The sequence below is a fragment of the Acomys minous genome (assembly GCF_964271855.1).
Source record: "Acomys minous genome assembly, chromosome: 2".
NCBI classification, from domain to species: domain Eukaryota; kingdom Metazoa; phylum Chordata; class Mammalia; order Rodentia; family Muridae; genus Acomys; species Acomys minous.
In genome coordinates this window covers 82,311,549-82,332,301 of record NC_140484.1, presented here as the reverse complement: position 1 = coordinate 82,332,301, position 20,753 = coordinate 82,311,549, and the positions used below count along the sequence as shown (strand labels likewise).

At 38.2% G+C, this 20,753-nt stretch overlaps 1 protein-coding gene across 1 annotated transcript; it reads left to right on the top strand.

The window, feature by feature from the left end:
• The first annotated feature begins 1,803 nt into the window (after positions 1-1,803).
• Positions 1,804-15,728, top strand: LOC311592021 (uncharacterized protein). Its single transcript, XM_084771946.1, has 4 exons — positions 1,804-2,071; positions 9,554-9,633; positions 10,982-11,108; positions 12,702-15,728. Exons 2-4 carry the CDS (start codon positions 9,625-9,627, stop codon positions 14,072-14,074), a joined length of 1,509 nt encoding a protein of 502 aa, XP_084628072.1. The 5' UTR covers positions 1,804-2,071; positions 9,554-9,624; the 3' UTR covers positions 14,075-15,728.
• Positions 15,729-20,753: the final 5,025 nt, after the last annotated feature.

Here is a 20,753-nt window from a genome sequence, read left to right as displayed (position 1 = left end):
TGTTCCCTTACTTTGTTGATTCTTGAATGCCATATTCATTGTAAAAGATGAAAAGTTATGATGTACCTGTAATGAAAAAAGTTGAACTTCATTTTAATGAAACACTGGGGTTGACCAAAGGAGAATGGAAAGTAAGTGATAGATATGAGAGAGGAAGCTAGAGTGAGAAGGGGAACAGCAAGCAACAGATAAGAAAAGATGGGCAACAGCAAGCAAGAGAGATAGAAAAGCGGGTAACAACAAACAAGGAGTCAGCCAGACAGCTTGCAAGACAGACACAGACAGATGGAGAGCCAGAAAATAAAGTTCTTCTGGGCCTTAAGACCTTCAGCTTATACCGCATATTCCTGAGTCACCAAGTATTTCTTTTTCCTCCATTCCTCAACTTCTCAACAACTGGGTCCTCTAGCAAGATGTCCAACCAATGGTTGGTTTCCCTGTTCATTACCTGCTCAATTCTAGGAACATCGGATTCACCACCTCTCTTCTCTTCTCAGTTCCTGGAACTGGTCTATGGGAGCAACAAATATGGTCATTCCAAAACTGTTATTAGCTAGTTCACGCACGCACGCACGCACGCACGCACGCACGTATGGGGTTGGAGCAGCATGCCCGCTCTCACATCCTGCCTCTCTGCTATCCGGGTCCACAATTACAGCAAATCTCTGTATTGTGTTCATCTCTATTCATATTGCCTGGAGCCCATTGAGTTTAGCCAGAGCCATCTGTGAGGCTGGATTTGCAGCTATGTGTTGGTGCCTGGTAGACTTAGCAGAAGAGAACAAACAATTAAAAGCTGTGATTATTCTCCTAAAATCTATCCATAGCCAGCTGCTGAGAGGTAAAGAGAGATGTTTCCTTCCTAGACAGTTATGGTCTCGTGTGAGACCAATGCTAGTACAGTGGCTGTTGGTTACTGATTACACGTGCTGTAAGGAGTCTAGAGAAGGGCATGCCTTAGCCTTTCCCCTTTTTCCTTTATGGCCTAATTACCTCTTCTTCCTCAGTCTTCCCAGAGCTATAACGGGATGAGCTATAATGGGATGGTGCAAGTGACTCTTTAAGGACTAGACTCGTATACCTTACTTATTTTCTGCGTCTGGGACAGCCAGGGATCTCTGCATCCACCAGAAACCTGTTTCATCCCACAGCACTTTCAGCGTGAGCCACAGAAGACTACTTATTACTGAGTTAGTGTAATGGCAACACTACCATCTAGTGGTGAAAGCACTACACTGCGGGATGAATTATTTCCTGGGCTTATATAGCAATCAGAGGACCACTGATTTCCACCTGTTTCTTTTCAAAATCGAAGATCCTCAAATGTCTTTCCCCTCCCCCCCTTTCCTCCAACCATATGCAAAATTACATATTAGGCTTGGCTCCGTGTGTATGTGTGTGTGTGTGTGTGTGTGTGTGTGTGTGTGTGTGTGTGTGTGTTGGAAATGGAACACTGGCATCTGAATTTAGCCTCTTATTGTTTGGTTAAAGTATGTAGCCCATAGGTTGGTAATCAAGTCGAGGGGCTATACTGTCTATCTTTGATCTGATTGGTTCAGAACTCACTAAAGGGTCAGATATAGGAGTACAACGTCCTACTAGATCCAGTTCTAATCTAGGATGGCAGGAACCACGTGAGGAGGCTGCACAGAGAGGGTCAATGCAGCCCTTCCCTGGAGTTCTGTGGAATGCAACCTGAATCTGAGAGGGAGGGACCAGTATCAGTGGGGTGCGGCCACTCACCCCGGAAAGAGTTTCAGAGCCTATGGGGGAAGTGCGTAGAATGGGAGGAGCTAGAAGAGTGACGTTGAGAGGAAACTAAAACATTGTGTGTGAGAGATCTTGGAAGTTGGACTGAGGAGCCTAACCTGAAGTGGCATCGGACCATTCCTGGAAAACAATGCGGGTCTATACCGTGGAGAGTCTCCTGGTGCAGACCTGGGACATTGCTGGGCCTCACAGAGACGCTTGAAATGCCCTGAGTCAAAGGTGCAGGACTGGGCATCTTGAGAGAGTCAACAGTCAGCAACACAGCAGCTGGAAACAGCCAGGCTGCACTGGAATTTCCCAGGTCAGAGGAGCTGTGAGGCTGGGAAAGCAGCGGGAGGAACCAGGGTCCAATCGGTTTCTCTGCTGTTCACAAGGAAGCTTGGTCTGAAGTTCTGCTGTGGAGGCCATCCTGTCGATAAATTTTAGGTCATGTAAACTAGAATAATCCTGATTTTATTTGTTTTCTTAGATCCTCTGGTTGCAAAATGTTCTTATTAGAATATTCCAGTAGAATATTTGAATTTATCTGTTGTATTTACAAACACTGTTCTCGTAGTGAAAGTGAAAAGGACAAAGCTCTTTAATTTACAGTCATGAACTCTAACTCCCCTATTATACCCGGGAACTTACTTGGTGACTTGGCATCCCCTGAGAGCTCTGAGATACTAGTCATGAAAGGAGAGGCTACAGATTTAATCAGATATGAAATATATACTATTTTGTGTTTTACACATACAATTATAAATATCATTTACAAGTAAACTGTTTTTACCCATCACTCTGTGAAGTAAATACAGCATTCTAAAAATGTCTTAGCCAGACCTGGTGGCACAGGCCTTGAATCCCAGGAATCCAGAAACAGAGGCAGGTGGATCTCAGTGACTAGAAGACCAGCCTAGTGGACACAGTGAGTTCCAGGACACCGCATAGCTACACCTGCAGACCCTGTCTCAAAAAAAAAAAAAAAAAAAAAAAAAAAACAAGAACTAAAAAGGAAATGTGCACCTCAGAACCTGAAAAGCACAGTCTGTTTTTGAGGGTGTGAGGTCACAGCATTTCCACAGTTAGAAAAGGCACTATAAGCCAGGTGCTGCTGCCACACCCCTCATTCCCAGCTCTCAGGAGGCAGAGGCAGGGGCATCTCTGAGTCTGATGCCAGCCTGCTCTACAGATCCAGTCAGGACAGCAGGACTGCTGAAGGGCCAACCCGACTCCATCTTAAGGATGGGAGCCATTGTGTTATAAGGTCAGATTAAGTTCATTTCTGTTTGCTGTAAAAATTGAAATTGGTCGTGCTTTAAGCACTTTCTAGAATTTGACATGCTCCCACCCAAGTTAAGTGTTGGCAGTAAATATGTTTTAAACCCAGCTGTTACTTTCTTCCCTTCCTTCTTTCTTTTTGAATGCTGTAGTCTGTTTGCATCATTTGCTTCAGGAATCTTATCCATTGAATTTTTAAAAATACTAAAACATTTTTTTATTGCTTAGGACCTTGAATATGGACACTGTCTATGAAGAATTGCAATCTCCATATAATAAAATTTGCAGTATTTATTTACAATGTGGAGATTTTTAATATGTACCTGTTCGCTCTTTCAACTGTGGTTGAGCATGGTGTGTTCAAGTCATTGCTTATGTATTAATTATCATCATTTGCTTCCTGTATAATTTTTGACAGATTTTAAGTCTTAATCCATTGTACTATAAATAGATATCTAATGAATATATCTGCTGGATAGGATGCTTCTTCATACTTTTTGTTTCTGTGGATCTTTTGAATGTTACACAGCACTATTTGTCAGTTCCTGCTCTTGTGTCAAGTACTGCCGCTTTGTGTTACTCTACAGGATTTACTGTAATCCACACGAAGCTCTGTGAGTCCTGGTACAGTGTATTATATATAGATAGGTACTTCTTCAATAGTAGGGACTCACTTTCTACCTCTGGGAGGAAACCATGGGCAACAGCAGTAGCCTGTAATGTTTTGGGGGTCTCTTGGACAGCTGTGACCAACAAATTAAAAGCAGGACTCACATGCGTAGGGTTGGTGGTTCTTTTAGAAATTTATGGATTGCCCCAAATGGGAAATCTTCATTTGCACTTTAAATGCACAGCAATTCATATGTATTATGGGTAGTTTTGGCAGATGGATAATAGTATGATTCCTTATGACTGTTTCAGACATCTTTACTCTTATTCTACTTTCCTGGGTTTATATCTCTTCTGCACAATAAAATCCCTCCTGTTTGTCCGTTTCCCCTCAAATCACTTATTCCCTGTGATTCTCCACTCTATTTCTCTACACACAACCTACCACGATCTCTTTTTGCTTTGCAGGGTTACTATGTTTACTCTAGGTGTACTCACATTTGAAGATTTGGAGTTAGGAACTTCTTTTTGGAGGCATGCAATTGTCTATGTTTCTGTGTCTCAGTTACCTCACTCAATATGGTCTTTACTAGGTCTATCAATTTACCTGCAATGCTCATAATTTCAATTTCCATTAGTACTGATTAATATTCCATAGTGTATATGAGCCTCATTTTCACCATCCATTTTTCATATAGACAACATTTTAGTTGTTTCCATTTTGTAGCTATCAAAATTTAACAGCAATTTCAGCATGGAGGAGACCTCCACGTGGAGTAGGATTTCAAGCCTTTTGAGAGAATGCCAAGCAGTCGGACTTCTGTGTCTTGTGGTAGGTTTATTTAACTTGAGGATTTGATTATTTGAGGTACCTGCACTTTGATTTCCAGAGTGGCTAGATTTTTAATAGGATTTTTAATACCATATGATTTTTATGTTGTATCTCATTGGATTATTGGCAGCATTTTTCTTTCTTTTGTTGGGAAAAGGTAGAGGAGCTTGTCTTAAATGATGCCATTTTGGTTTCAGACTCCATTCTACCTACAGAGTGAAACAAGTTTCAAATTCCCAGGGCCTAGGTGAGCTGGACACTTTGCAGAAGCTGACCAAACTTCTCTAAGTAAAAGTCCTCCCCAAAACATAATGCCTAACAACAGAAAGAACAAGTGAATTTGATTGGTAGAACAAAAATACTTACATCCCATCAGTTGACAATGATAGAACACTTGGGAATGTCCCTAACCCTCCAGTTATGATTGGTTAAAATTATAACTGTAAATTGGCTCTGATCCTTGTAGCTTTTAAGCTTATAAACCCTGCTTTAGCCTCTGCTCAGGACTACCAAGAAAAAAAAACAACAATAGACCCAAAATAACAAGGTTTTGACCAATCATCAGCTCTGTTTATGTTGTATGAATAATAAAAGTTTTGATTTTTTATGAGTTCACTGAAGTATTCTCTCCCCTTCCTTATGGCACACAAGGACACAGTATATAACCTTTGGGGTCCTACCTTGGCAGCCATATTGAGAAATGAGATAGAGACTATCCCATAAGCAGAGTCAGGGAGGCCCTCCAGATTCTGGTAAGGCTTCGCAGTCAAGGGGTTAGGGCTCAATATAAAGGCTGAACTCAGCACTACTCCTTGAGTTGAGGAAGAAGAAGGATGCCTCTCTTACCCTGTGAATTTCAGGCATGGAACCAAGTGTGCCAAATTAACTAGGACAAGAGTCTGACTCTGGGACTGTATTGTTTTGCCGATGTCTCTTTCATTGGTCTGAGTATTTGTCCTCCTTACTGTCTTCTCTTCCCTCCATCCTCTACTGCCAGTTTCTCTGTGTTTTCATAATTGTCAGCCTTTCCATACTTCTTTCCTTGTAAATGAAGAATTCTCAATCCATCTTGAAGACCCCACTACACCTCTTTTTACAGTATTTCAATTCTTCCAAATCCTTCACAGCCCAATAAAGCTCCTGCATGAATCCAGGGAAACTCCAGACCTTCTGCTTCCTGGAATGGCCTACCTTCATTGCTGTAGACCCAGCAGAAGGCACACTTAACATGTCTCCTGTCCTTACAGTTAAAGAAGAGATCTTAGCCAAACCTGGACACCCATCATGGCATGAGAAAGGCTCCATGAGAACCCTCCCCAACTCTACTGGAGGTCCTTGGCATGCTAATCACTGAAGTATTCTCTCCCCCTTCTTATGGCACACAATGGGCATGGTGTAACCTTTGGGGTCCTGGTGGCCATATTGAGAAATTAAGCTGGAGGGAGTAAGGAAAGGTTTGTCTGTATAAATATATAAAGACATGTGGCCACTACATTTTTTTTGACTGGTCTTAAATGCATGAGTTCATAATGTTCTGTATGTCCTGGTTATAGGTAATTGTCTTATAAATTATTGGGTATGGCTTAAAAAATCTGTAACAAAGAGTTAAAATTCAAAAATCAGGGTTGGAACCATTCTTGGCAGCAACACATGGAATGAGCCAATCGAGCAAACAGGACTCCAAAGTTACATTTAACTTAAGATAAGATTTTTTTTAGAAAATTCATGTCTTAAAATCCCGGTTTATAAAAGATAGGATTTAATATAATGCTTTTTAATGAGATGTTAAAGGTGCACCTCCATGCATTCATACACACACTATATTGTTTACATGTTAAAACTTGGTTTTGACTCCTAAAATTTATGCTTGTTCTCTGTGTCTTTACTCTTAAAATGCACTTTATTTTTATATTGCAGAAACAGACTATTGCAAAATTTTTAACTACTTTAAGGATAGTTTTGGAGTTTTACAAAAAATTAAGTACTAGATATATTTAAACAGCTTTTTAAAATGTTTAAATGTATAATGCTTGGGACATTTTACAGTTTAACAGATATGTTCTTAGACTGTCTTTATTAATACATGACTGATAGCCAAATAAATTAATAAAAATTAGATCCACAACTAAACACCAGAGACTGACAAATTACGAATTTAAGATGAAATAAGACAATGACCTTAGATTCTTTGACAAAACACTTGGGTCATGACCCTTTGGAGGATCAGAAGACATTTTTACAATCTTGCCTTAAAGTTGGATGTTTATTTTATAATTGGATTCACCCCAACATTTTTAAAGAAATATATGTTAATGAGTTACTCAAACTATTTTTGATAATCACTGGCCTGAAAATATGCCTCTCTTTACATAAAGTCTATTCAGGCTAAAGAGACTGATTTTAAAATATATATCTAACTTCTTTGTTTTTACTAGCATTGGTAATCTAGGTATAGTTTGTTAAACCGAGTCACACAGAAAACTGTTATGTTCAATAATGTTACACCATAAGGATCAAGAAAGTTCCCAGGCTCTATCTTTAAAAGTCTTATCTTGATACTGAAAGTGTTTCCATTCAGAAATTGTCATTTTTATTGTAAACTAGTAAGGATACTTAAGAAATGAAAGTTAACAGTCAGTCATCTCATAAATTATCATGTTCTTTAATATGTTCAAAACTATATTTGTAGTCATGCTAAATACTAATGTAATTAATTATGAGAATAAGCCTTATTTAGCCTCCTGTTCTATGAGCAAATAATTAAAAACATACAAGGATTCACTCAAATATGCTTGATAGGAACTAGCCCTCAAACCTGTCAGAGACCTGAATATGGCATTCAAGATGTTTAAACTTACTGCGACAGACAGAGACTCTCAGATCCTAGTAATGATCACCAAGGTCTCCCGAAAGATAACGGACACAAGGACAAAGAACTCCACCTTATTGTGGTAACCATGCCCACTGGGAAAGACTGTCACAATTCCTTACTCACTGCAAGGGCCAAGCCTGGACTCTGGACCATCAGGACCTTGGAGGGTTGATTGCCCTACTTTACCTAGACAAGACTACGTCAGTCTCTTCCATACTCCGCCTCCTCATTGAAATGCAGATCGTAAGAGCATAGGATGACTGTCTAGGTAATGGAGTATGGACTAGTGTCTTGTCATTTTAGTTGATAGGCAGTCCATTTCGATTATATTTATCCCTCTCAGTCTCTGATTATATTGACAACTGACTGTCTTAGAGTTTCCTTTGCTGGAAAGAGACACTTAATTGATGGTTGCCTGGTCAACCTGTGCATCTGCCCAATAATACATCTCAATTCTCTTATATTAGAGTAGCCATAGAGACAAAACATTCCACCGTGGCCGCTCTTAATGCTGCTATTTTTTTTTTCTTTTAAAAGTTAGAAATGAGGAGGTGTGAGGAGCAAAAGCACCAGTAAAGTCCTAGGGAAGCCAGTGAAGTTAAACACACAGCTTACCTCTTCAACGGAATGAAGTGTATAGCTGTTCTTCCTGGAATGCCAGAAATGATGTCGTTTCACAGCCTGGTGATTCTTTGCTGTCTGGTGAGACAAGCTCTTCCCATATCTACCAGAATTCATGGGTTTTTTTTTTCCTTATCCCAGACAATTTCCCCTAAATCTTCAGCGTTGTGTTTTAGAACATAAACTCACTCTTATGAATGATGTCACTTGTGCTTTACAACAGTCTAAGTGACTTCTGTGCTATCTTAGTGCTAAGACTAATCCAGAGACACTCAGTCAAGATCCCTAGACCCTAAATCTTGGGCTCTATCTCTGAATCAACAGTCCCATTCTTGTGAAAGAAGCAGCTACTTTGTTAAGAATCACCATGTAAACATGTCTTAACTTGCGCATTGGGATTGAGTTAATTGTTCTCAGAATACTTTTTTCCCAAAATTGTGCTGTGCTTAAATATGGCCCAAGCAACATGATCTGAGCCAGACTCCAGAAGTCTTGCTCTAGCACTGGTTACAATAAAATTGATCTGAGCTGAATTTCATTCTTACCTCACCCCGATTGTTTTTTTCATTGTCTGCTGTAAATCCTGCAGGAGAATCACCACAACTTTTCACTAAAAGAACATACTTTACAAAGACTGTTCTTAGCAACAACTACTATGTATCTGGGAAAAGATACCAAAAAAATGGTTCAATGTTCATGCAAGGTCTAAGGATATAAAAATTTAAATAAGTTCTAAGGATTTCAAAAACAATTTAAGATATGTAGATATAAGGAACATTTCAGATTTATTTCTCCTTCAGTGCTGTTATTACCCTGAGATTTCAGAGGTTTGAAATTTGATGGAACACTGGTTGATTGTTAGTCAGTCCCAAGCAAGAGTTTTGAGTTTTCTTTAGATGTCTTCTTGATACAATTTTAATGATGCTTTTCAGTAGGCAAAAACCTCACTGTCCAATCTATATACCTTGCTTTTTCATCAAAGGAAAAATGTTTTCATGCCTTTTTTACCTAAAACTATAGTATTTCCTCCCAAGTCCTCGTAGGACTCCCTAGTCAATCAGCAACTCCACTTAATGTATGAATAACTACTATGAATAATAAAAGATTTTGCTGTTCCATGAGCCCCCTACTGTATCCTCCCCCCTTCCTTGTGGCACACAACAAACACTTCACTGTGAGAAAGAATGGTTTCCTGTCGTGAACATGGATGATTTTTTCCCATGTTTCCTGTATTTGTCTATTCAAGTGAACTTTATTATTTTTCATATTCTCCTGCATAATTATTCTGATTCTCCTGTGCATATTTTGCTCTAATTTGCTATGCATTGTGCTGCTTTAGCAAAGTGAATTGTGTTAATTTGTGACTATCTTCAAATGCACTTATGTCTCCACCAATTTTAAGGAAGTGTTTCTGGGTGCAACAATAGTATTGGCAGTGCTCTCTGTCTAAGCGTTAAATATCTTTCCATGATCTCCTGGCTTTGCGATCATTGTCCAGACATCTGGTGCTTGGCCTTTTCACATGATTTGACATTGTTCTTTAATAGCTCTTATTAATTTTCACTTCCTTTGTCTCCTTTATGTAACAGAGCAGCAAGCCACCTATTCATCCTTGCTGAAAGAAGAGAAACAACAAGAAACGGCTCATTCTCCAGGAAATATGTCCCAGGTGAGTGGTTATGTCCATTATTTTTCTGGAAATGTATATTTTAGGACATTGAAAGTCTTTCACTTTTTAACTTTATTATGAAAAAGGTTGCAAACAACAAAAAAAATTCACATACTGCAATTAACCATCCCAGAGACTATGCAACTAAAAATGCATTTCCCACTTCTCCTGTATTTGTCTATTCAAGTGAATGGTATATATTTATATATAACATTTGCATTACCCATTCATACGTTAATAGACAATTGAGTTCATCCCAATTTGTGCTGGTAAATAAAACAGCAATAAACATAAGGTATATTCTCTAGCATTGAGTGTGAAGTTCCCTGGGTATAAGCCCTGGAGTGAAAGAGCTAAGTCATATGTATATGCTAGTTGTAGCTTTAATTTTTTTAATCATCTCCAAGCAGGGTTTCATTTCAGTGTTTTAATTTATACCAAACACACACACACACACACACACACACACACACACACACACACACACACACACACACAACACCTCTACAGTGATTGAGGTTTCCTTTCTCTCCACATCCTAACATTTGTTATCAGATTAGTTGATGACAGTCGTTGTACCTGGGGTGAGGCACTAATTCCAAGTTGATTCAATTTGTGTTTCTCTGATGCTATTTTAGGGATCATGACCACATTTTACCATATGTATTGGCCACTGGTGTTCCTGTCTTTGAGATGTGCACACTTTATTTGTCCATTTGTAGATTGTTAGTTTTATTTCCATAGATTCTAATTTTTGTAATTCTTAGGAAATTCTGCATATGAGCCCCTATCCAGAGTGTTGCTGGTACATCTTCGCTCCCATTCTGTGGTATCTGCGTGCTCTGCTGATTGTTTGCTTTGATGTACAGATCTGTTTCTGTGGAGTTAGTTTGTATGCTGTGGGTGCTTTTTTCTAATCAAAAACCTATTACCCATCTGTGTCCTTAAAGGCATTCCCTATGTTCTCTTGGTTTCTGTTTTTCTAGTTTTTCTAAAGGTTTTGCCCCATATTAACATTATCTACATGTATAGCAGTTAAAATCACATCTCCTTATTGTGAATTTTACTTGCGAGACATGTACACTATGATCCTATGAGACAAACACAGTAACCATACAATATAGATGATCGTATCTAGACCTTAAGTTCTTGTCTCATGGATATGATTTTGAGACTATCATGTTTTCACAGAGTTGGAAGATTCATTATAGATTCATGACTATACTAGAAATCGTCTTTTTGCATAATTGCCCGCGCTCATCTACATCTATAACTTCCTTAAGTCTCTTTATACCCAGGAAAGCACTGTGCCTGGTGTCATGGGGTCAATCTGTACTTTTTGTTTCAGGGTCTGTTGACATTCAGGGATGTGGCTGTGGACTTCTCCCAGGAGGAGTGGGAATGCCTGGACTCTTCTCAGAAGGCTTTGTTCATTGATGTGATGGTGGAGAATTACAGCAACCTGGTCTCTGTGGGTGAGAACATTTTGCTTGTAAAATTTCTAACTCATCCTTCATATGTACCGATTTAATAGGTTATAAACTCTCTGTTAAGCTATCTTAGAAAAATCAGGACACTAAGGACAATTTGGCAGTATAAAAGAACTTTTTCATGGTATTTGCTCTTTCCTTTTCTTCTTTCATTTACAGGCATCATGCGCCCTTCATTTGGATCCCAATATACATTCAGGAACACCGTAGCACATTATATTTCCACCCGTAACATATTTTTCCTTTTACATAGATTCTTTTCACATACAATATATCCAGACTATAGCTTCCTGACACTATTCTTGGATATCTGGCAGAATACTTGTTTTCCATTCATACCTTTTGAACATCCAATGCTTTACTTATTATTATTATTACTATTACTACTACTACTACTACTACTACTACTACTACTACTACTACTACTACTAATGAAAGGGAAAATTTTTAATTAACATTAAAGCAACCAGAACAGCAGAGCTCTCTAACTCATAAGTGCAGGTCGACAGGTATGCTAGCCCAAGTCCCAGATGATAAGTCACAAAGAATGCGGAGATAAGAGACAAAGGCCTACTGAGTGTTCCAGGGACCGGCTGGCCATAAAAGATAGGGAGGATACACAAGGACAAATTCCTGAGAGAAGCAGGTACCGGACATGATCAAGTGAGTAATGAGCCAAGACCCCTCATCCAATTTTATGGTGTTTGCTTAATCCTCTTTGAGGCCCGCACACAATGTTCCAGGTTTGAGTTTAACCAGATGTGTTGTCAGCTCAGATAAAACATCTACCCTCGGGTTTCAAGAAAAACAGGAACCAAGGACTGTTCCCGTATGATTAAGTCTGAGCTTACCCCAGATCTGCCTACACAATTTGCTGATGTTCAAATGTTTGAAACAACCAATTGTGTGTGGCCGCGCCGAAACTTCCCACTCCCCCCGACCCTTGCCCATATAAACCCCTAACCCCTGGGCTTCTGGGTCGACCCCTCTGTCTCCTGCGTGAGATACGTGTCGACCCGGAGCTCCGCCAATAAACTGCCTCATGTGTTTACAGCAAGATGGTCGTTTGTGTATCTCTGGGTGCGCGCCATCCCGAGGCTTGAGTGAGGGTCTCCCTTCGGGGGTCTTTCACCACTATTATTATTGTTATTATTATTATTGGGAAATAACCTCTTTCATTCTTTTAAGTGACCTCAATCTTGGAAGGAATTGTGTCTTCTGAACAGTACTCTTTTTTTCCATTTGTGAGTTCAAATGCTGGGAACTTGGAATTGGAAAAGTTTACTTCATTATCTTTATCTCAGAAAAAGAAAAACAATTAAAAATATAGACATGTATTCTAGATATAACTAATTAATGAGCTCCTTCCCTTATTAATTCCTAAATTATGTGTTTCATCTTCTTTGAATGCTCTCTCTCTTTTTGTCAGAATTCATATAATAGTAAAAGAAAAAGTTTGACCTCTGGGATATTTATTCTAAATAGTTGCTGCTGAGAGAGAGCATAGGCAGGCAGTAATTTATCAAATGTTTAATTTTGGACCACACCCAAATAATCTGAATTATACTTATTTTCTAGAGAACTATTGCATATGTGATACTGCCCATCAACATGTGAATGCTGAAAAGCAGTCTTGTCAGTGTAATGGACTTGGCAAATGGATTCAAGAATGCTCCAAATGTTCACTTTATAAAACTAGTACAACTACAGAAAAGTCTAGTACCTACAGAAGTAGTAATCACAGGAATGCCTCTACTTACTTGTCAAACCTAGAGAAACATAAAAGCCTTAACAGTGGAGAAAAACCTTGCAAAGCTAAATACTGTGAGAACTCTTTAAATTTGTGTCCCAACGTTACTGAAGATCAAAGACTCTACACTGCAAAGAAAGAGCACACACAGGAGGAATATGATGACATTGTTGGTTCAACATACAGTCTTTTTCAACAAACAATCTACCTTGAAGAGAAACCACACCAGTGTGGGAAATGTGGGAAATGCTTCAGTTCCTCCTCAAACCTCAATGTACATCGCAGAATTCATACTGGAGAGAAACCCTATAAGTGCAATGTTTGTGAAAAGTCCTTTAACCAGTGTGTAAGTCTTAAAACACATCAAAGGCTTCATACTGGGGAGAAACCTTACAAATGCAAAGAATGTGCAAAGTCATTTCGTCAGTTGTCAGCACTCAAAAGCCATCAGAATACACATACTGGAGAGAAGCCTTACAAATGTAAGGAATGTGACAAATCTTTTACTGTAAAGTCGACTCTTAAAAAACATCAGAGAATTCATACTGGAAAGAAACCCTACAAGTGCAATGTTTGTGACAAATCCTTTACCCAGTGCTCAAGTCTCAAATCACATCAAAGACTTCATACTGGAGAGAAACCTTACAGCTGCAAGGAGTGTGGAAAGTCATTTCGTGTGTTGTCAGCGCTTAAAAGCCATCAGAAAATCCATAGTGGTAGCAGACATTCTGTAGAGACACTTTACAAATGTAATGAGTGTAACACAACATGTGTCCACTATTCATCACTTAAAAGGCATCAGAGATTTCATTCCCTAGAGAAATTATATGAATGTAAAGAATGTGGTAAGTGCTATATTCAGTTATCACACCTTACAATACATTACAGAACTCATACTGGTGAGAGACCTTACAAATGTGAGGAATGTGACAAATCCTTTACTTCGACCTCAACTCTTAAAAAACATCAAAAAATTCACACTGGAGAGAAACCTTACAAATGTATGGAATGTAACAAATCTTTTATCCAGAAATCACATCTTAGGAGACACCACAGAGCTCACACTGGAGAGAAACCTTATGTTTGTAAGGAATGTGACAAATCTTTTTCTAAGTCTTCAACTCTTAGAGAACATCAGAAAACTCATAGTGGAGAGAAAATTTACAAATGTAAAGACATCAAAGAGTTCATTCTGAAGTGAGACATCACTTCTGTAAGGAATGTGGCAAATCTTTTACTAGGAGCTCATATCTTAGAATACATCAGAAAATTCATACTGGAGAAAACCTTACAAATGCAAAGGCTGTGACAAATCCTTTATCCAGCTTTCAAAACTTAAAGTACATTATAGATTCCATACTGAAGAGAGAACTTGCATGTATAAGAAACATGGCAAATCCTTTTCTAAGTGCTCACTTTTACAAGCACATCAGAAAATGCATACTGTGGAAGAAAATACTGTTATAAATATTGTGACATAGCATCTATCTTGTATTTTCTGCTCACTATTCACAACAGTATACATAATAAAAACATAAGGATAAGAAATGTGTGACTGCCTTTAAAGAAGTTTTAAATCTTAGAAGGCAATCAGAATTTATATTAAAATTAAATTCTGCAACTCTGTGTGAAAAGGGTTCTTTTTAATGTATATAAGCATTTTCACCACATGTGTCATGACCCCTCCCATGGAGCCTATGTGACAAATACTACATGCCCTGAGGCTACGACCCCAAACCAGGTAGAATCTCCTGGAACAGGACTGATGTTCCTGACAGGAGAAATTTGATTGCAGGGGTTTTTTCTCATTTTGTTTACAATTTTTGTCTTTATCTTAATTTTTAAAACTTTATTTTCTCTATCTTATTTTTTAAACTTTACTCTCAGATCAGGATTTTTTTTTAGGTGTGTTTGTTGTTATGAGACATTGTTAACACAGGACTGCCGCCAGGGACTGTTCAAGCTTAAAGTTCATTGCCAAGCTCCACTGGTCTTCTCTACATATCAAAGAAACCTAGCTAAGAATTAGTCATTTGGTACTATCTTGTGACATTTACCAAGAAACAGAGTGTTTCAAAAACTACCTTGATTCCTGTAACCTCAGCACCAGGTGTTGGACAAAAATTTAGTAAGAGAATGCTGACCTTTGACAAGGAAAGCATCTGTGTACTGATACCAAGCCAGTTGCTGAGGAATGATGACATTTTTTACTGTGCGTTCTGTACCTTGTATTGCTTCATTTAGAGTTGTAATTCAAATTATGACAACATTATCAGTACCCTGTTCTGTGTATGCTTGATTGCTCACTGATCCCCTTGAACCTACTCCACGGAGACTGTAACCACCACAAAGCCCCCCTGCTTTTAAAATAAATGTTTAAAAACTTAAACTGGTCAGCTACAAAATACACTGAGATGCAAAACTCAATTTTGAGTTACTCTGTTTGTCAACTGCCTTATTTTCTGGTCACCGACACTCCAAGAACTCCTGTTCTCAAGGACCCATCCCTAACTGAGCTGGTCCGTGACACGTGGCACCCAACATGTGGCTTAAAACAAGGTAAGCTAGCTCTCCTATTTTTAAATACTTTTTTCAAACAAAAATAAGGACCTCACCGTAGAGACTCAAAAAAAAAAAAAAAAAAGGCTAAACTAAGGAGGCAAGTAGGTAAAAACTATGGGACAATCTCAGTCCAAAAACAGAGTTAGGTTTCTGACAGTTTCAAGTCATATGTTAAAGGGTAAAGGTGTAAAAAAGAGTTTGACAAAATTTTATAACTTTTTCTTAAAAGTGAGTCGCTGGTTCTCAAGGAAAGCCTGTCTTTAGAAATCTAAAACGCATGCCTTTAATCCCAGCACTCGGGATTAAAGAGGCAGGAGGATTTCTGTGAGTTCAAGGCCAGCCTGGTTTAAAAGCGAGGCCAGGACAGCCAAGGCTAACACAGAGAGACCCTGTCTCGAAAAATAAAATAAAATAAAATAATAAAAAGAGTCTATAAAGCCCATGGTCCAAGTCAGATACCAACACAGACATTTTCCTTGTGGGTAAATATTAGAGATTTGTTATCAGACAAACCTAAAATAGATTTCTTCACAAAGGAAGCACCCTCTAAGGAGGAGGCTGCTCCATTAAAGCCAGACTAAAAGAAACACTAAATAAGATGCTTCCTCCCTCTAAAAGATCGAACATATTATTAAAACAACTTACATAAAAAATGCCAATACTCTGCCAAAAACTAATTTAAAAAACAGGGACTGTAGATGCCTCAGCCAACACTAGGTTCAGAAAATAGCCTGCGCTGTACCTTTATAAGAAAAACATTCTTACGCTGTCAAAACTTAAAAGGAAATAACGATTAAAATTTTCCATGTTTTTCTTGTGGTCAGCAGGGTCACCTTAGAGGTGACTACTCCAAAGAAAAACAGACCTCCAAAAGATAAATAAGCCCCTGGGGTGATGTCCTTGGTGTGTGTGTATATATATATATAAATTAAAAATATGAGTGTAAATCAAAGTCTCACAAAGATGAAAGCCCCCTTACAGTTGGGGAGAAAAGAAAAAGGGATGAGGGGCAAGCCCTCAACCCAAAAGTAAAAAAAGGACACACACACACAAAAAAAACAAAGTAGCTTAAATCCTCTTGCCCCTAAATCTAACATCTTAGAAATGCCAAAAACAACACCAAAAAGTACAGCGTCAGATCTTACAGTAGATAAAGATTATCCACTTTCTCTTATGAGAGAGAACAATTAGTAAAAACAAGATTTAATGGACAATTACCATCAAGGTAAAAAAAAATTCAAAAATATTGAATTATATACAGATAAAATTTCATAGATAAATGAGGAGCCTGTTTAGATTTAGACATTAAAACAACTTGTTAAAAAGCAATTAGATACAAGACATAAAAAATAAAATAGTCCATAAAATAATCCTGTGTTTGTTATTTTTATAAAATCAGGGAGACAGAGATTTTTACAAGATTTAAGAACTGTAAATAAGACTATACATGCAGTGGGGGCCCTTCAACCTGGTCTTCCTTCCCCTATTGCTATTCCCCAAAACTATTATATTATTGTCATAAATCTAAAAGATTGTCTTTTCGCTATTAAATTACATCCTACAGATTCTCAAATTTACATTTAACACACCTTCAGTTAACTTTCAAACACCTTTTCAAAGGTATCAGTAAAAAGTTTTGCTACAGGGAATAAAAAGTAGTCCCACTCTTTGTCAAAAATTTGTGGATCAAAGATTAAAATCTGTAAAAAGTAAATATAAAAATAACTTTATTCTACAATAATAAATGATATTCTTATAACAAAAAATTGACTAAATTCATTCTTAAAGATATGGTTGAATCTTTAACTCAATATAGATTGGTTATAGCCCCTAACAAAATACAGTATAATAAACCAATTAATTACTTGGAAAAAACTATAACAACTGTATTATGTCATAAAAGTTACAACTTAGGATTACTTAATGATTTTCAAAAATTATTTTAAAATATAAATTAGATTAAACCTTATTTTAAAATTACTACTAGACAATTACATCATATGCTTAAAACTCTAAAAGGAGATCCAGATCCAAGATCTCCCAGACAGTTAACACAAAAAACCTTACAACAACTAAAACTAATAAAACAAAGGATGCAGGATGCCAGAGTATAACAAATTAATTATACTAAGCCTTGATCTCTTATTATATTAAAAACAGTTATTCACCCACCGCTTGCCTCTGGCGGGACAGAGTCTTAAAATAGATATATTTGCTTCATCCACAAGTAGAAATGGTTTCTTCCTAGTTGTATATGTGTAGTCAATCATAAAAAAAATTAAGATCTCAAAAGTTATTTTTTAAAAATACAAAAAATAATTATTCTTATAACAAAAAACAATTAAAGACTTTTACAGACATGCAACCATTAGAAAATTGCTCTATCATATTATATAGGTCAAATAAAATTTCATGTATGTCAACACCTTATAATAAAATTTGTGAAAGAGACAAATATTATTTTTCCTTCAAAAATAACAAAAGATCCTGTAACAAGAGCCCTTTTGTTGTTTACTGATGGATCCTCAAAAGAAACTTCAGCAGTATATACTACAGATAGACCACCAATTATAAAAAAGTCACAACAGATTTCTACCCAACAAGCAGAGATTATTAGTCATCACTGCTTTAAAATTTTTACATAAAACATTTAACCTTTATACAGATTCAAAATACATAGTTCATCTTTTTCCAAATATTAAAACAGCCTTATTGTCTAAAAACTCAATCACTCTGCTGTTACAAAAACTACAAAAGTTGTTACAAAAACAAAGTCAAAAAAATCTACATAAGACACGTTAGGGGACATTCTCACCTTCCAAGACATTTATATTTAGGTAATCATATGACAGATATGCTTACTAAATTACATACTATTACAGAATTATTAAAACAAGCTATCAATAGCCGTGCTTTACATCATCAGAATGTTTTAACTTAGAAAAATGTTTAATATCACCAGGAAACAAGCTAAACAAATTGTAAAAACTTCAGACAGTGCCCTGATGTTTATCATCCACTAAAGATGAGAGTTAATCCCAGAGGATCAAAGTGTCAGATCTTCTAACAGATAGATGTCACCCATATCCCTAAGTTTGAGAGACTGGCTTATGTACATGTGACAGTGGACACCTAGTCACATACTGTAGTGACTACAACTAAAACTAGCAAAGCTATAAAGGATGTGATTCAACATCTTTTAGCTTGTTTTTCTATTTTGAGACTACCAAAAATAAAAACTGACAGTGGTCCAACTTATACCTCACAAGCTTTTTCTAAGTTCTGTACACAATAATAAAAATAATAAACATACAACAGATATTCCTTATAATCCACAGGGTCAAACAATCATTAAAAACTCATCAAAATATAAAAATACAACTTTAAAGGCGTAAGAAAAGTGGTCATTACTATTCCCCACAACAATTACTTAACCATGCCTTATTTGCTATTGGAAGGAGCCAGGAAGCAATATTGATATTGAACCAAGGTATCAATATCAAATCACTATGTGTGTTCTGTAGCTGTTTGGCCCCCTTGTAGAGCCCAGCTTGACTCAAGGCCAGCCAGCCTGTGCTGAGGATCCAGCTGTATAAAAATAATGAGGGTCCAGCCAGCCTATCCTGAGGGTTCAGCTCGACTCAAAGCCTGTGCTGAGGGCCCAGCTTGACTCAAGGCCAGCCAACCTGTGCTGAGGGTCCAGCTGTGTCTAAAAATATTCCACTACCCCTACCCCTCCTAGCTAGCCTGCTAAATTCTGCTTTTACAAAAAGATATAAAAAGCACTTGCGCCTGCTTTCGGGGGTCGGCAGCTTGAAAGAGCTTGTCAGACCTCAATGTGCATCGACTCAATAAAATTCCTGTGTGTATTGCATCGACATCAGACTCTCTCTGGGGACTCCGGGTATAGACTAGAGATCTCTCTGGAGGTCTCAGTCTTACACTATTAATCATCTTAATACAGATGATAAAGGTCTGACTCCCATGCAGAAGCACTGGACACTTCTCCAATCTTCTGCTATGCCTATAGTAATATGAGAAGACGTACTGACCGGCACCTGGAAAGGGCCAGACATTTCAATTACTTCAGGACAAGGATATGCTTCCGAGTTTCCACAAAATACAAAATTACCTGTCTGGATCCCAGACCTACAGGTCCCACCTTCAATCAAAAGGCCGTTGTCCAAAAGAGGGGAAAAAAAAGAAAAAAAGGGGGGGAAAAACTTCAGACAACGATATCACATATTTTTTTTTAAAAAGTCTCATTCTCCACCAGCCTCAAACTGACTCTTCACTGCCTCATGGGTCAGCAGAGAAACAGCCTCCAAATCAGGGTCAGATCCAGTTTCTTACCACTCGGGCCTTACAGACCTCTGCTGCCCTTAAAAAAAACCTCCTAAAATCTATCCATAGCCAGCAGCTGAGGAGTAAAGAGACACATTCCCTTCCTAGACAGTTATGGTCTCGTGTGAGACCAATGCTAGTACACGTGCTGTAAGGAGTCTAGAGAAGGGCATGCCTTAGCCTTTCCCCTTTTTCCTTTATGGCCTAATTACCTCTTCTTCCTCAGTCTTCCCAGAGCTATAACGGGATGAGCTATAATGGGATGGTGCAACTGACTCTTTAAGGACTAGACTCGTGTACCTTACTTATTTTCTGCGTCTGGGACAGCCAAGGATCTCTGCATCCACCAGAAACCTGTTTCATCCCACGGCACTTTCAGCATGAGCCACAGAAGATTACTTATTTCTGAGTTAGTGTAATGGCAACACTACCATCTAGTGGTGAAAGCACTACACTGCGGAATGAATTATTTCCTGGGCTCCTTTCAATGAGCAGTGCCACTGATTTCCACCTGTTTCTTTTCAAAATCGGAGATCCTCAAATGTCTTCGCCCCTTTCCCCTCCGGCACTCAGAATTGCAGTATTTGGCTTGGCTTCTTACTTTTGTGTTGGAGATAAAACCCGGGCATCTGAATTTAGCCTCTTATTGTTTGGTTAGAATATGTAGCACGTAGGCTGGTAGTCAAGTGGAGGGGTTACGCTACCTTTGATCTGATTGGTTCGGAACTCACCAAAGGGTCAGATATAGGGGTACAGCGTCCTACTAGATCCAGTTCTAATCTAGGATGGCAGAAACCACGTAAGGAGGCTGTGCAGAGCGGTTCCAATGCAGCCCTTCCCTGGAGTTCTGTGGAATGCAACCTGAGTCCGAGAGGGAGGGACCAGTATCAGTGGGGTGCGGCCACTCACCCGGAAAGAGAGTTTCAGAGCCTATGGGGGAAGTGCGTAGAGTGGGAGGAGCTAGAAGAGTGACG